This window comes from Magnolia sinica, chromosome 2, assembly GCF_029962835.1.
Source record: "Magnolia sinica isolate HGM2019 chromosome 2, MsV1, whole genome shotgun sequence".
Classification (NCBI taxonomy): Eukaryota; Viridiplantae; Streptophyta; class Magnoliopsida; order Magnoliales; family Magnoliaceae; genus Magnolia; species Magnolia sinica.
In genome coordinates this window covers 43,340,383-43,358,661 of record NC_080574.1, presented here as the reverse complement: position 1 = coordinate 43,358,661, position 18,279 = coordinate 43,340,383, and the positions used below count along the sequence as shown (strand labels likewise).

General features: G+C 36.3%; 1 protein-coding gene across 1 annotated transcript in view; it reads left to right on the top strand.

The window, feature by feature from the left end:
- The first annotated feature begins 14,801 nt into the window (after positions 1-14,801).
- LOC131237051 (uncharacterized) overlaps positions 14,802-18,279 on the top strand; it is a 42,554-nt gene continuing 39,076 nt past the window's right edge. Inside the window, exon 1 of the mRNA XM_058234690.1 lies at positions 14,802-15,069. Coding sequence (XP_058090673.1) covers positions 14,974-15,069 — 96 coding nt within the window. The 5' untranslated portion in view covers positions 14,802-14,973. The remainder of the gene's footprint in view (positions 15,070-18,279) is intronic.

The following is an 18,279-nucleotide window of genomic DNA, read 5'->3' as shown; positions in this document are numbered from 1 at the left end:
TCTAACCCTAACCTGTTTTAGGGTTTCAAATAGTGTAAGTTATGAAATAGCTAACCTAATTCATGCTATAGGTTGCCAATCTGCCGTTGACAAAGACCGAGTGTCTAAAACGAATCCATTACTTGTTTACTGGCGTAAGGTGCAGACTATAAACGTATAGGTTATAGTTTTCAAGGTTTTCAATGTCAGTTAATGATTTATAACTGACTTGAATTGCTATCACATGCTTAGACACGATGTTTCCCGCATTTTACACATATGTATGAACTATGTTGAATAGTGTATTCTTGTGTTTGTTGAAATGTCTACATGAATATCGAATTATGATTAGTACCTGTTATGATAGATGTTTGGTAATACATAATCGTTGTATGTGTTGCAACTCCTATGTGAAAGGATTTGTTATAATATATGTTTTAGATAAATTAATCTATGTATATTGGAATATGTAGTCTAAGTGTTTGTAGAAATGTCCGAATGATCAGGCATGTAGTAATTGTACTTTACATGGGCGTTGAGATGAGATTCTCAACTACCTTAATGATGTGTATGATTTCCTCCATGTAACTTATATTCTTCGTCTGTTTTATTTAGGGATTGCATATGTTTAAATTTTGTTTAAGTTGAGATCCATCAAATGCTCACATGCTTGTATGATTGGAATTAGGCATTCATTATCGCTCTGATTATCTTATATGATTATCTATTAAAATTAAATGTGTTTGGGACTACGGAATAGTCCAGGCAATCGGTAACAGCACTGAATAGGTGGCTGATGTTGTTTCACCACATAGGACGTGATCGATGAATCTGATCTGTACTTGGGATGTCGGCAGTGGTTAGGCCACATGGAGTGCTTATGAACTTTATGTCGATCAACTCAACGTGCGCTTGTACTAGTCGAGCTCGTCAAGTAACCCGATTGACCCGATGTATGTTCACCATGTATGGACGCTACTGCTTAAATCTAAGATACCAAACTCACCAGTGAAAACCCCTTTAACCTTGGTACCTCGATCCGCTAAGTCTCATGAGCCGGACATGGTGGTATGGGACACCATGGTCGAGCTGTCAGCCTATGCTAGGGTGACGAGCCTCCCCGTAGTGTCCAGTGAGCAACACAGCCTCGTGAGCCGAATAAGGTGGTATGGGACACTGTATTCAAGCTGTCGGCCTATACTGATAAGGTGACGAGCCCTTTATAGTGACCTCGAGCGTACACTAAGACTGCGTAGAGACGACAAACCCTTACGTAGCGACAAGAGTACAAACTAGGCCTGCACTGATAATGTGACGAGCCCTTTACAGCGACCTAGAACCGTAACATCGTATGAGATTTACTAGGACTGACGACCCTAGAATGGATCATTATTGGGAATTGATATAAGGGAGGTACCTTAGCTTCCCAATCCTGCTGTATGAAAAGGACTAATAAGAACTTGGTAATTATACTCATGCACTGCATTGCATGTACCATTTAGCGATGTGTAAAGAGCACGAGGAAGTGACTGACATGCGTGACCGTTAGATGAAGATCACTGAGGGAGTACAGGCGAGTGCATGCATCATTTATACATACCATTCCTACACTAATAAGAGTACTTAGGGATGTTCGATTGTATTATTTTATCATTACTGCTTGACTGAATTGATAACATGTTAACCTTTGCTTTATTGTTCCACTGAGTTGATCACTCACTCCCACGTTACGGGACGGTATTTTAAACACCAACCAGACTCTGTCTTAGTTGCAGATGGAGACCCGACTAATAAGGCAGAGACGGGCATTCTCATACATGCAGTATTCAGGCTGGTTCTCGTAGACCGTTCTGATCGACGGGGCTTCAGGGTTATACTTGTAGTGGACTATTACATTTTTGACATTTTGTATTTTGAAACAATACATGTAATTATTGACCTGGCAATGCATACATACTTTGGGGACCTATACTGATTTATAAAGTTATACATATTTGAGTCAGTCTTCCGCTTGCGTATTACAACTGTCCCTAAAATATGTTTTACTGATTTGGCTTAATCTTATTTATGTTTTATGTACTAATACCGACAACATTTAATTATCATTAAATATGTTGCATAAGTGAGGCATTGGAACTCGGGAGTTGGACTTCTACTCGACCCCCGATTTTCAGGGCGTTACATAAGCTTATCCTTTATATTGGAGAACTATACATGCAAAGTATTACAAGTGATATCATACTATCTTTCCTACCAACAACCATCTTTCCTATTAACAAACCACATGTATAAGGAATCAACACCATGAAAATGATAATCCCCACCATGAAGATCACCATTGTAAAAAATGTAGCTGATCCACTTTATAGGTGGGCTACACCTTTATGTTAGTTAGGACGTCCACCGTCTACCATTTCCAACAATGTGGATCACCTGATGAAGGGACCGGCCTAATTTTTGTACTAGGTGATATCCAAGGTGGGGTTTATAATATTTGGATGGTTGGCTTTGCTCAAGTGGAGCCTGATCGGCCTAATACTGATGTCCTAAACAAATGGCATGGTGACGGGAAAAAAACTATAATATTTGGATGGTTGGCTTTGCTCAAGTGGAGCCTGATCGGGCTGGCTGGGCCTAGACTCATGTCCTTGGTTTAAGAGTCCGGATTTTTTAGACTCACTTTAGCATAGGCTCAGTAGTTTTACATCTCATCATTGTCATTCAAGTTGGACAGTCTGGATTAAATAAGTTCAAATTCATTAATTTTGAAATCCAGCTGATGGATTTCACATTAGACAACTTGTTACTGAGGAACAGTTTTTATCAGATGACATTAACCATCACTTCCGTGGCTCTACAAACAGAGGGTTATAATGGAGTGAACTAAGTTAATGGTCCAGATTAACAATCGGTCTATCCACGTGGCGTGTGGCCCTCAACTGTTCAATAATGTTGGTGTACAGGGACTATTAGAGCTTTTCCCTTTTGAAACTTTTGAAAAAGGTTTAACCAATAGCAAAAAAGAAAGACAAAGACACATGGCACAATGATGTGTAATCGGTTCCATCAATAAACTGGGCCTAAGCATGAATAACTTATTTTTAAAATTAAAACCTATTATATAATTTAATCCTTTAATTTTATTCAATTTAATCCACTAAATATTTGACTATTAACTTTTATTGTTTTCTACCGTCTCTTTGAGGACCATTGATTAGAATGAATGAAATTTTCTAATAAGTATTTTAAATTTCTTTTTATCTATCCATGCATTTTAGGATCTATAAAGTAACACTGGGAAGCAGTGAAATGGCTACTTCGATACATTCCAGGTGGTAGGAATACGTCTTATCTTTCAAGAAATCAGGGGTCAAGTTAGTTAAATATGTGGATTCTGATTACGCAGATAATGTGGATTCTAGAAAATCTACTTAAGGGTACTTATTTGTATTAGCAAGTGGAGCAATTAGTGGGATATCAAAGCTTCAATCTGTGGTGGTTCTTTCCCCAACCAAAGCTGAGTATATAGCAGTGACAAAGGCATTCAAGAAAGGTGTTTGGTTGAGGGGAATGATAAATTAGTTGGCCTTCAGCAAGAGGCCGTGCCGGTTAATTGTGCCAGCAAAAACGCTTTCAATTTAGCTAAAAACTTTGTTTATCACTCACATACTAAACACATTGATGTTTGTCACCATTTTATTCGACAGGTGCTTGAGGAAGGAGGCGTGACTCTAGAGAAGATTCACACGAGCGTGAATCTAACGGACATACTCACTAAGGTGGTTCTCTCAGAGAAGTTTAAGTTATGTACAACTTCTTTGGACTTGGCGAAGGCATAATGGAATATAAAGTGTACACGAGAAGCAATGGTGGAGCTATGATATAAGGCGAAATTAGAGATGAGAGAAAATGAACTATAAAAAATGGCAATTAAAGACATGATGTAGATTATTGATTAATGTCTTAAATCTATAAGTTAACATGCCTGTCGATGACAATTCGATGCCATCGAGTAGATTTTAATGCCATCGAAGTCGACTCAGTACTATCGATAAAATATGAAATTTATCGTGTTGGTCGCTGAACACTTTAGGTGTCATATTGGATGCTATCAAAGGCTGGTCGATGTCATCCAAGGTTGCTCGATGATATAATATCAAAATTTTCCCCATTGGTTCCTAGACACTTTGGGTGTCCTGTTCAATGCTATCGAAGGAAGTTCGATGGCATCAAAGGTTGTTCGATGACATCGAAGTCATGCTCGATGTCATCGTGAAAATATGGAATTATGATGTTTAGTTGCTAGAACTTGTTAGAGTTAGTTCAATGCAATTGAAGACTATTTGCTGACATTGAAGATTGTTCGACGCATCAAAGTCCCATCGAAGGAATGCATAAAGATACGCAGAGTTGCGTATCTGCAGCATTTGTTTCCGATTTCGATTATGATTCTTCCTAAGGCCATATATAGGGGTGTAATCGGGATTGGAGTGTATCTTAGAGCTTTCAAATTCGTTCTTAGGGTTTTCAAGGGCTTGTAAGGGGATATTCGAGGCTTGTTCGAAATAGGTAGTTTCTCTCTTGTAATTTCTGTTTTTATAATGATATTTGTCGCTTTGTGCCGTGATTTTTTCCCGTAAGGGTTTTTCCCTATTAATTTCAGAGTCTTTGTGATTGTGATTGATTATGTGATTGGAATACTTTACTTGATTAATTAATTTTTGTCTGCTTCCATGGTCCCCCAACAAACCTCTCATTATCAACCAGTGAAGAGAATTAAGATATATTTTAATATCAGTCATGCACATTGGAACGTTTGCATCATAATATTTCTTCATTTACTCCATACACTAGTTACACTTCTTACACCGCCATGGGGACTCATTGAGTTGATTCAATGAGTCAGTTTTCTAAACATTTTGAAATAAAAAATCCTAGTTAAGTCAATTATAACTTATTGTGTTAATTTTTTGATAGATTTTCTTCATCGATTCTGCATTAAATAAAACAACATCTAATCTATTCAAGGTAGATAGGTCAGATCAAGCTTGTTGAAGTTGGATGGTCCAAGATTTTAACCATAGTAGAGAAACAATCATTTATCTTATCATTCACGTCTAACCCGGTAGGTAATATCTTCGGTTGAAACCATACATTTACACTATATTAGCATGTAAATTGATTTTATTTGCATATTATTACATATAGTAAATTTAATATGTTTGATTCTTGTTACATATGGTAAACTAAATTTAAATTGATTATTATTACGTGTTAAAGTTAAAGTCGATTTGATCATTATTACATTGAATTTATTTAATTATTATTACATGTTGTATACTTAATTCAGTTGTTATCGTTACGTGTTGAGGAATGAATTTATTCGGTTATTGTTATATGCTTTAAAATAAATTTGAGTTATAGGTGCTCTGCCCTGAAAGAACCACATATTTTATAAGTGTTTTTCTCTAAAAGGATCATGAATGTGTTATGTGTATTCTACCCTAAAATGATCATTTTAATTGACGGGTGCTTTGTTCTGGTAAAGTCCAAAAAGAATAAGGACGAGTTATTTTATTTTGTTATTTCAAGTTGATAACGTGAGATGTTCATACCAATTTATTTTAACTAATTCTACTTATTTCATTGAATTTATGATTGATCTTAATGTAGAATTTTTAATTTAGGAATAACGAGACCATATAAGCCATGTTGCTCACACCCTCTTAAATTGTTTTGCAAATGTAGAGTTGAAGTAGTACAAGCACTGAACAATATTACCAATTTTATTTCTGTTATTAGGATTAGTTGTTGTTGGATTTTACTTTTGGTTCATTAGGACAGTTTGATTTTGAAATTATTGTAATAAATATTTAATTGATAGTTAGAATGATGAAATTAGTAAGCTTTTTATTAATGAATGTTTTAGTTTTATTTTTCTTTAGTTTGACTCCAATTACCTTGGAAATGTTTGAAAATTTTGTGAATTGAAAATATATCTAATTAAATATAAACTCACATCTTGGGATTAGATTTGAGCCTGACGAACTCGATTATCAAATTTCGGGGCATGACATACATCATGCTCTTATGTTGTGTGAGAAGCGAATCAAGCCATTAATCAACAATTATTAACCATACATTATTATGAGGTCTAATTTGTATAAAAGCATTTTGCTTGGTAACCAAATCATTAAGAATATCCTTAATGACCCGATGTGGGAGGATTTGATTAAACTACATACTGTCATCAGAGATAGGAACCCGATAGAGTATGTACTTGATTAAACAACTTTCAAACATGCTTTGCATGGGTTCCATCTCCCATAGTGGCACGGGGCTTAATTACATCCTGTCATAATGGATCACTATGGATATTCTTAGCGATTCAGTCATTAGGCAATTCGCTTTCAATCCGAATATTTATGTACATACATCATCTTGAAATGATCACATATATAAATATAAACTCAAATATCAACATCTATCAACATAATCTAGTGAACAAATATTTATACGTGTCAATAATGGTTTGATGGGCCGTATAATGTTTAAAACATATATCAATAAAATCAAAATTTGAAGACAAAAACCCTTATTTCAATTTAAAACTCTTATATTTGCAGTATGTTTGGATCACACCTATAGTTTAAATTTAAAATCTTAATAACATTTTTATATAATAAATCTTTATTTAACAAAATGATTATTATCAATATAACATTCGAATAACACACTCAAAATAGTTGAGAAAATACCATTGTAATTTTATATTATGGTAATGACAATTTCACATAAATAAAATAAAATAAAAACTAACTAATGAAAAATGAAAAACAGATGAAACCAACAAATTTAGATAATATTAAATTTAAAAATGTGACAATCTATGCTTAACTTATTTTTTTAATAAAATAAATTTTAAACAATGTGCTAAATTTATTTATTTTTCTCTCTCTCTCTCTTGTGTTGGTAAGAAAGTGATGTTGTATGTGTTTCAAATACACTATGTATGTCATACATGTATCTTGTATCTTAACTACATGTGTATATGAATCCTCTATAAAGTAAATGTACATTTATAATGATATACACATATCTACCAAAAGATGTATTCATTCATAATGATACATACATGTATCTACCAAGAGATGCATGGATGTGTTCACTACATTAATTCTATTAATATATATGTGGCTATTTATCAAAGGTCATCTGAAGCTTATATACAGCTAACCTTAGTTTATTTGAAGAGTATAAAAATACTCTCTCTCTCTCTCTCTCTCTCTCTCTTGAGTTCCTCTTGTTTCTTAAATAAAGTTGAAAGATGATACTTTATCCTTTTGGTGGCGCAAACTAATTACTAGGTTGAGATATAAACTATATAAGGGACTAAGTCGAAATATAGACTATAAAAGGTTACGTAAGAACTTCTTACATATTTAGAAGGTATAAATTGTCTTTAAAAAATGCATTGCAATGCTACTTTCAATCAAAATTCTCCAAGTGGGCTATCTATTGAACATTTATTCTAATAAACTAAAGATAATTTAATTTGTATTTGAAATTTTAGCGATAGTTACTCTTGTCAATCTTGATCTTGTAAGACAATCATTTTGATGAGAAGAGTTCTTAATAATGGGTGGAAAATTTTGAGTTTCTATTGAAGCAACTTAAGATCGCTTATGTACTAAGTGAAATGTACCTTACTGTACTCGATCCAACTTAGTTTCTAACTGAAAATCAGGTCAAAGATTGACACGTCTTGATTAAAAAGTACATGAATGATGATTGTATGTGTTACTTTCACATTTTTAATGTGCTTATGAACCCATTACATGAATCATATGTCAAAGTAGAGATTGCTAAAGATTTATGGAATGTATTAATGACCAAGTATCTAACTATGGGGGGTATATAATAAAGAATTATTAGTAGAAATTTACTTTGAATTTAAGATGGTTAAAATATGTCAATTTTTGCACAATTGCATAAATTTCAATTGATTGCCAATGAAACCATTTAATTTGGCATAAATTAATAAGAATTTTCAAGTTAGAAAGATTATATTTAAATTATCATTTTATGAATGGATTATCGAAATAATTTTACCCGTGAAAAAATGATATGTCACTTGGACAATTGATCTAACATCCTCAATTTGAGAAGGAAAATAAATTCCTTAATAAGAAAAATGAACAATTACAAATGCAATCAAGAACTCATTAATTAAATTAATTTTAATACCAATGACAAAAAGAGGAAGCTAAATAATGTTAACAAGCAAATAAAATTAAAAAAGGACTAGTGTAGGAAGGATGATTGCTATGTCCGTAAAAAAATCAACATTATTTTAAAAATGTCAATATTAGAAGTCAAAATTTGTGAATAGACCGTTTGTAGTGGCAATTTTTTAGGCCAATATGGTGGAAAATAAAAAAAGATTGGCGAATGGACACAAGAGCCACTAGGCATATCATATGTGACAAGAGCATTTCAAAGACCTATAATGTTGTAGTAAGGAATAACATGGAATTTTACATATATAATATTCATCCACTAAAGTAATGAGAATTGAAGATATAAAGATAAAATTTTCATCAGGGAAAGTGCTCGCCCTAAGAAATGTTATACATGCTCTAGACATTAGAAATAACTTTATATCAAGGTAATTGCGAAATAAAAATGACTTAAAATGATGTTTAAATCTAACAACTTTATTTAATCAAATAATGATATATATATATATATATATATATATATATATATATATATATATATATATATATATATATATATATATATATATATATATATATATATATATATATATATATATATATATAATAGATATGCTTATAATGGAATGTTCAAATTAAGCACCATTAATGAAATAAACAATGTCATTTCGATGTATACTATTGATAAAATGAATATTTGATATGGTAAATTAGTTATATTTAAAATTCAATTTTATAATATACATTTCAAATATAGGGTTCATTGATAAAGTCGACGATGCTCACATAAACAAATATGAAATTTACAACAAGTGTAAAGTTATCAATTTTTTATTTTTATTTTTCCAAATGGGTGAAAATGATGTCAATGAAGTATTAATTTTGAAATCCAGCCAGTGAATTTCACATTGGACAACTTGTTACTGAGTAACCGTTTTTATCATATGACCTTAACTATCACATTCGTGGCTATACAAGCTAAGGGCTATAATGGAGTGAACCAAATCGACGGTCTAAATCAACAATTAGTGTATCCACATGGTGTGTGACCCTCAACTCTTCAATGATGTTGGTGGGCGAGGACGGACGTGGATTGCGCTCTAGCTAGGAACGTGCATGAGCTTTGAGTGGCCACCGTGATGTATGGGTCTTATCCACACCGTCCATCCATTTTTTTCCGTATCATTTTAGATTATAAGCCCAAAATTGAGGTATATCCAAGACATACACAATGGGGATTAAACTCTTACCATTGAAAACTTCTTGGTGGCCACGAAAGTTTTGGATGGAGCTGATATTTCTGTTTTCTCTTCATCCAGGTCTTTGTAACTTTATGAATGGGTTGGATGGCAAATAAACATCACGGTGGGCCTTAGAAAAGTTTCAACTGTGAGAATCATTATCATCGTTGCTTATTGTGAGGTGGTCCACTTGAACCTTGTATTAACCTCAATTTTGGTTTTTTATTCTAAAATAATACGAAAAAAATGGATGACAGTATGGATAAGACCCATACATCATGATGGCCACTCAAAGCTCATTACAATTCCTAGTTGGAGACGGGCAACGGTGGGACGCAATCCACGTCCCGCACGTTTTTAACCTTTGAACTTTTGAAATATACCTCACCAAACCAATAGCAAAAAGGAGGGAGAGACCAATCGCCTGGCTAACATAATGGCAAAAAGAAAGACGAATATACGAAATGGTACAGCCGCAAGAAATGGACCATGGTAGAGCAACCTTTCAGAATGATACATGGCACAATGACGTATGATCAGTTCCATCAATAAACTGGGCCTAAGCATGAATAAATAATTTTTAAAACTAAAACCTCTAAGATAATTTAATCTTTTAATTTTATTCAAATTAATTCAGTAAATATTTGACCGTTAACTTCTATTGTTTTCTACCACTTCTTTTTTAGGGCCATTGATAAGAATGTATGGAATTGTCTATTAGGAAAAGAAAAAAAAATGATATCTATTTTAAGATCTAGTAGATGGATAGAATCGATTGATACACAACTATTCCACTATTCCACGTGTACAGTGGATCGATGCTCCACCATGTCCTAGTTCTTACTCCTATACTGTATCATCTATTAAAGGCATTGGGATCGGCGATTCACGCCTGGGGAGTTCTTTGATACTCTGGTAGAGTATGATTGTTACACCCTGAAAATCGGGGGTTGAGTAGAAGTCCAACTCCCGAGTTCCAACGCATCACTTGTGCAATATATTTAATGATGATTAAATGTTGTCCGTATTAGTGCATAAAACATAAATAAGATTAAGCCAAATTAGCAATACATAATCCAGGGACAATTGTAATACGCAAGCGAAAGACTAAAACGAGTATGTATAACTTTATAAACCAGTTTAGGTCCCCAAAGTATGTATGCATTGCCAAGTCAATAATTACATGCATTGATTCAAATTATAAAATGTCAAAATATAATAGTCCACTACAAGTATAACTCTGAAGCCCCGCTGATCAGAACGGTCTATATGAACCCTCCTGAAAACTGCATATATGAGAAGGCATCCTCATCGTTGATAAAGTCCGCCTCCGCCTCATCAGTCGGGTCTCCATCTGCAACTAAGACAGAGTCTGGTTGGTGTGTACAACACCGTCCCGTAACGTGGGAGTGAGTGATCAACTCAGTGGAATAATAAAGCAAAGGTTAACATGTTCTCAATTCAGTCAAGCAGTAATGATAAAGCAATACAATCAAACATCCCTAAGTACTCTGATTAATGCAAGAATGGTATGAATAAATGATGCATGCCCTCGCCTGCACTCCCCCTTCGATCTTCATCTAACGGTCATGCATGTCAGTCATTTCCTCAGTGCTCTGCTCAACGTCAAACGGTACATGCAGTGCGGTGCATGAACATGATTACCAAGTTCTTATTAGTCTTTTTCATATAGCAGGATTGAGAAGCTAAGGTACCTCCCTTCTATTAATTCTCAAACGATGATCCAATCTAGGGTCGTCAATCCTAGTAAATCTCATACGATGTTACGGTTCTAGGTCGCTACAAAGGGCTTGTCACCTTATCAGTGCAAGCCTAGTGTACTCTTGTTGCTACGTAAGGGCTCGTCGCCTCTACGCAATCTTAGCGTGCACTCGAGGTCACTACAAAGGGCTCGTCACCTTATCAGTGTAGGCCGACAGCTCGAATATAGTGTCTCATACCACCGTATTCGGCTCACGAGTCTGTGTTGCTCACTGGTCACTACGGGGAGGCTCGTCACCCCAGCGTAGGCTGACAGCTCGACCACGGTGTCCCATACCACCATGCCCGGCTCATAAGTCTTAGCGGATCGAGGTACTAAGGTTTAAAAGAGTTTTCACTGGTGAGTTTGGTACCTTAGATTCAAGCAGTAGCGTCCATACATGGTGAACATACATCGGGTTAAATCGGATTACTTGACGAGCTCGACTAGTACGAGCGCACATTGAGTTAATCGACATGAAGTGCGTAAGCACTTCGTGTGGCCTAACCACTGCCAACATCCCAAGTACGGCTCGGATTCATCGATCACGTCCTATGTGGCGAGACAACCTTAGCCACCAAATCAGAACCTGTTATCGATTGCCTGGACTATTTCATAGTTCCAAACACATTCAATTATAACGGATAATCATACAAGCTAATCCGAACAGTAATGGATCAACAATTCCAATCATACAAGCATGTGAGCATTTGATGGATTTCAACTTAAACAAGAATTCACGCATATGTAATCCGTAAGTAAAATAGACAAGAATGTAAGTTACATGGAGGAAATCATACACATCGTTAAGATAGTTGAAAATCTCTTCTCAACGCCCATATAACGTACAGTTTATTATACATTTGTTCATTCAGACATTTCTACAAACACTTAGACTACATATTCCAACATACATGATGTATGTTAGTGATAGCACGTCTTAGGGCAAATCCTTCTACCAAGGAGTTGTTACACATACATCTAGCATAACCACACGACAATTAATCATGGCAAACACACGTTCAAATTCCATACGTATACGACCCTTTCTACAAAGGCATGGAATACCCTAAACTCCATATAGTTCATATATATCTGAAACGCGAAACAAACATCGCATTTGGCATGTGAAATAGCACCCACATCAGTAATAAACCATTAACCAACATTGAAAGTCTTGAAAACTATAACCTATATGTTTAAAGTCCGCACCTTTCGCCGGTACTCGTAACGAACTCAGTTTTAAAGCTAAGTCTTTGTCTAGGGCAGATTGGTAACCTATAGCATAAATTAGGTTAGCTATTTCATAACTTACACTATCTGAAACCCTAAAACAGATTAGGGTTAGGTTTTCTTACCTAAGAACGGAATCGGAATCACCTGTATAGCGATACAGGAGTGGTGGTTGAGTGCGTGGAATAGCGGGATCGAATCCCAGGAAGAATCTCCAACTCTCACTCTTACTTTCTCTCTTTTCCCCTCTTTTCTCTCCTCTCTCTCCTAGGATTTCTCAAATTCGTATGGGGTGAGGGAGAGAGGGTTTAAGGTCCTTATATAGGCCCAGGTTTGATGGAAATGGCCCCAGGGCCAAGGTATACTTAGGTTATATCCAATTACGGACTATTCCGGTCCAACAGAGCACTTCTGGTGGCCCCTTTTCCACGTGCGGTCGAACTTAAGCTCCCTGACCATGGATCTAGGTCAGACTAAGTTTTCGTTCCAATCGGATTTACAAATCGACCGTGGCGGACCAGTTTCAGTTCAACGGTCACGGTCACTCGATCAGGGTCATTAGTACACTGACATGTGTGGGACATTTTTCCTGATCCGAGAGTGTATTTGGGTCAAATTCTGATGGTCTGAATCCTTATGTTTGACCTGCAAGTGACACGACTTAGATTACTTAAATTCGGATTTTATTTCTAAATATTTTCACGTTTCTCACACACTTTGTTCCTGGCTCAAGTTGTGCATTTCTAGACACAGTTAGGACTTGATTTTCGAGGGGGTTGTCAAGTCCAGTAATGCGGTCATATCCGTATAGTTTTGGGGTAATCGGACTTTCAACGTGCGGTCCAGGTTCGATACAAAGTTTCAGGATGCTCCCGAGAGCAACCGGGTTTAGAGATGGATTCTAGATTTCAGGGTAACGTAGCGTCAATGATACTGCACGGTTTGAATCTTACAGATTATATTTAAAGTGATTAGTGTTAATTTCATAAGCATTCTAGTTTAACACTTGCTAACATTAACCTAATTTCTAAAGGTTTTGGTCCTGGGCGATTTCTGCCTGAGGTGGTACTCGGGTCCTTGTACGGATTTTTCCGAGATGTTACAATGATACTTGATAGTCAGGCACTTAGAAATTGGGTAAATAAAATAAATAGAAAATAATAAATCGACTAAATCGTGGAAAACACTCTTTATAAGTAATTTATACTGTTTAATTTGATTACTTGTGTGCCACGTGTGCAATTTCTAAGTGCCTAGGTATCATCCATCACATTTTGCCAGAGTATCAAAGTTTTTCCCCTCGGTACACTATCCTGACTAAAATACTCCTAAGTCGTTTGACACTGTAGATTAGGGGGGATTGGAAGGGGTTACAAATCCCCTTGGCTGTTTGGGAGCATAAAGTGCGGGTTTCAAACTTAGGGGGGTTTCTAATCGCCCGTTTGGCCGGGTGGATTGGAAGGGATTGAATGGTATTAGGGTGGATGGCATGGATTTCTAGGTAATGATGGTGTTGTCAGTGGATTGTCTTGAGATCCATGGGATTGCTATATCCTTGAATTGCTATATCCAGTCTGTTTGGCACCCCCGGCCAATCCCTGGATTAAACCTTCCCATCCCTTCCAATCCCTCGAACCAAACACATCCCAAGCAAATTTTAAAGGATTAGGATGGATTGGATGGGATTTAAAGGTAATGATGGTGTTGTCAGTAGATTGTCTCAAGATCCATGGGATTGAGATCAGATCACCGACTCTGTTTGGCACGCCCGGCCAATCCCGGGATTTAACTTCCAATCCCTTCCAATACCATCCAATCCCTTCCAATCTGACTGGCCAAACGGGCCCTTATGTGAGGGGGTTTGCAATCCACGATAAGAACTTGGATTACACCTAAAATCATTTCAATAGTTGCAGGTATAACATGTGTGTCACTATACACTATCATTCTATTAGGCACATGGCCCACTAATGATGATCAGCACCGTCCAAACATTGTCCATGTAAATCAGCACCATCCGAACATTGTCCATATTAATCAACTATTAAAAATCGTTGATTAGTCACTCAAACATGATCTTATGCTTGCGGTCCAACTGAGAGTTGAAATTTCATCATTTTCAGGCAAAGCATGTATTTCAGTGGGCTTATCACAACCATAGTGTCAAAAATGATATATCGTACTAATTAGAGATATTAAAGTTGATTTAGTAATTAAATTCAAACCCCCGTGAATACACCATGCATAGGTATTTTTGGATCAAAGTTGATTCACACTCCAGGGTACCAAACTTGATTCACACTCCAGTGTACCAAACACACGCGAAACACACCGGGAGGATTGCAAATCCGGGGGTTCCGAATCCAGGGGTTCCAAATCCACGCTCCCAAACCCCGGACTGTTTCTTTTTTAAAAAGGCCTTTAAAACGCTCGAATCGAAATCTCGAGCGAAGGGATTTTTGAAAATTCTCGCTTTCTGAAAATTCTCGCTTTCTTCTTCTTCGGATTTCGGGAATAGATGTTGACGACATTGCCCTTCCTTCGCAACAGATATTGGGTACTCAGACATGGCAAAAGCGTCCCCAACGAGAGAGGCCTCATCGTCTCTTCCATGGTTCCTCTCTCTCTCTCTCTCTCTCTCTCTCTCTTTCTCTTCTCCTCTTTCATTTCTCTTTTTTACCCTTCTGTTTTTTCAATTCTGCGCTTGGAAATTCAAATGCTCATCTTGGTTTTCGTAATTTGCATTGTGCATGTGGATTTTGTGGGAATATCTTGGAAAAAAAGGAGAAAGGGATTAAATGGAGAAATGCTCATGTGGGTAATTTAAAGCTTTGGATTGTGTTTAGATAATAGTTCTAACACTCGCTGACTCGACTCGAAACTCGGCCGAGTCAACTTGACTCGGTAAAATTTCGAACCGAGTCTATCTGTAAAACTCACTAATGGCTTTTGGTCGGCTTTGAATCATCGAGTCAGCTCTCTGACTCGGTAGACTCGAGCTGAATCACTTGCCTGGTCAAAGCTTGTTCCCTCAAAAAAGTAGCAGACATGAAATGTCTCGAACAGAGACCCCTACCAGTGAAGCCGAACCCTCTAACGAGCAGGCTAGATACCTTACTGTTTTAATACCTATTATCAGGCTAATTTGAATACTCATCAGTGCAAATTTTAATTATGAATAACTAATAATTAAATATCGAGTTGAGTCAATAAAAATCAGTCTAGTCTTTGAGTCAACCCAACTGGATGGACATCGAGTTGATTTGAGCTTTTGGGTTTTCAAATTATGAGTTTAAAGTAGGGCCAGGTGACGCTGAAGTATGTTAAGGCCCAGCCCAGCCCAGCCCAGGCAGTGAGCTAAGTAATTGGGATTGGCTGGGCTGGGCTGGTCCTACAAGCCAAACGCTCAGCAAAACATGATTTAGAGGAATGACTCTCTCTCTCTCTAAACTGGAATAGAGTGCATAGAATATTTTATTTCAATTAATAACCTTGTGTTGAGTTGGTATAAGAACTGTGCAAATTAGGAGTGAGTTAGTAAAAGTTGAAGGCTCTAAAAGGGCATTGGGAAAGCCTAAAAGGACAGGGATGGAGGTAGTAAGAAAACATTTGATGATCTATATTCTAATTGAAGTTATGGCCCTTGATAGAGCAAAATAGTGGAATAGGATTCATGTAGCCGACCCCAATTAATTGGGATCAGACTTAGATGATGATGATGATGATGGTGATAATGAACCTTGTGGTGTACAAATTCACTTTGATTACAAATAAGTAAGTTTTAGATAACTACAACTCAAAGAATAAAGAATAAACAGAAATAGAATCTAAAAGAAAAAGGCAACACAATACATGCTATAATCTTTTTGAACTTGGCATCTTGGACCTGTTCAAAATCTTGGGTGTATGGACCGGTCCATGCATGTAAATGGATTGTTGACACATGTATGTGTGGCCATATGGCCCTATCTTTTCTCCCTAAAAGTGGTTGAAGGAGTCTCCCGCAAAAACTGGGAAAGGCCCAATTGTGCAGGGGAAAGGTTGGATGAGGCCGGTTTTTCCAGCTGGCAACTGGTAGAAACCTCAAATGGATAAAATCTCATGAGCCTATAGAAATAGGCAATGTTGTCAAAATTGTTATCGTATTGCATATCGTAAGAGGGGTCAATTGTGTATTGAATCGCAAATCGTAAGATCTTTCCTGATTTCTCAAAAAAAAAAAAAAAAAAAAACATTTGAAAAAAATTCAAATAAACCAGGAAAAAAAAAAAGAAAAAAAAACTCATAATCCATTTCCCATCAATATGTACCATGAAAAGTAATCGCATATCATGATATTATCATTTGAGATCATGCATACAGTATGCATATCATGTGTAAAATAGTAGAACGGGTAAAAAAGAAGACGAAAAAATGGGTAAAATGAAAGAAGAAAAAATGAATAAGCATAGTAGAGGGCCTTTTCATGTTTTATAAGCAAAATGATAAATAGAAAGAAGAAAAAAATGAATTAAAATTAAAAATATTGATTTTTAAAAGGTAATTTTGGGTCCATTTACGCAATTCTTCTATTATTGTAAGATAATCATAAAATTATTTAATATTTACGATTTGGGCGTACAATTTGAATCATACACCCATATGATGCGATATGAATTGTACGATTCGTATGCTGAATTGTACGGTTTGGACAACACTAGAAACAGTTGTAGCCATGGTGATTCAACACACACACACACACACACACACACACACACACACACACACAAAGCAGAAGAGGTTAAATAGAGAGAAAATAGAACTTTGTGATTGCCTGTTTGAGGAGAGTACTGTGTGCTGCGGGCGATCCGGCTCCCTGCAGCTACCAACGCTTCATTCGATCCATTAATTGCCTCAACACCCCCTCAACTCTGGTGATCTTCTAAAATGAGGTGGAGAGATCTTCTAAAATGATGTGGAGAGTCATCCTCCCTTCTTACATGATGATCTGCAATCTCCTCTTTTACTCCACCTCAACTAAAGTGGAGACTGAAGGCCAAAATTTTAGCACACATTTTGAAAGGCATCACGAAGCAAGAGCTTGGTGAAGATGTCAGCAACTTGATTATAGGATCAAAGGGAGTAACTGAGCAATCCAAGATCAACCTTCTCATGCATAAAATTATAATCCAACTCATTATGCTTGGTCAGAGCGTGAAGATATGATTTATGATCATGCAAAGGGCACTGTTATTATCATAGTAGATTGTGGGTGGCTGAGTTAGGAACACCAACATCACTGGAATAAATGAAAGCTAGGTCAGATCCATAGTAGTGGAGGCCTTCAGCACTTGAACGGGCTATAGATGAGACCACTGGAACTGCATCCTTTAGTTGCTTCTTTGTTTCAGTTTTCCACTCAACAATCAGTTGCATGTTTTGTTTGTAAACTTGTTCCTGTTCTGAGATCAAACTGTCCTTCTTCTAAACCTTTTTTTGCACCTGAAGGTCTCACCATTCATAAAGGGAATATTTTCCACTGCAAATTGTTTTACCCCATAACAATTATGGTGTTATGGCCAACAACCTATAAGTGCTTCAGTGTACCTGAAAAGTTCCATCTCTACTATTTGGCGTGTAGAAAGAGATAAGTTGGAAATCTAGCAGATTTGAGAATCCATATATTATGATAATATATCTCAATTACAAACAATTAAATTACTTATTGTAAATATTTGAGCATGACCGAAGAGTCATTAACCTGCGAATTTTGGGACATGCACAAGTCTCCAATATCTATGATTAAGGGCTACTTGGAACATACAAAATTCTCATTGTTAGAATT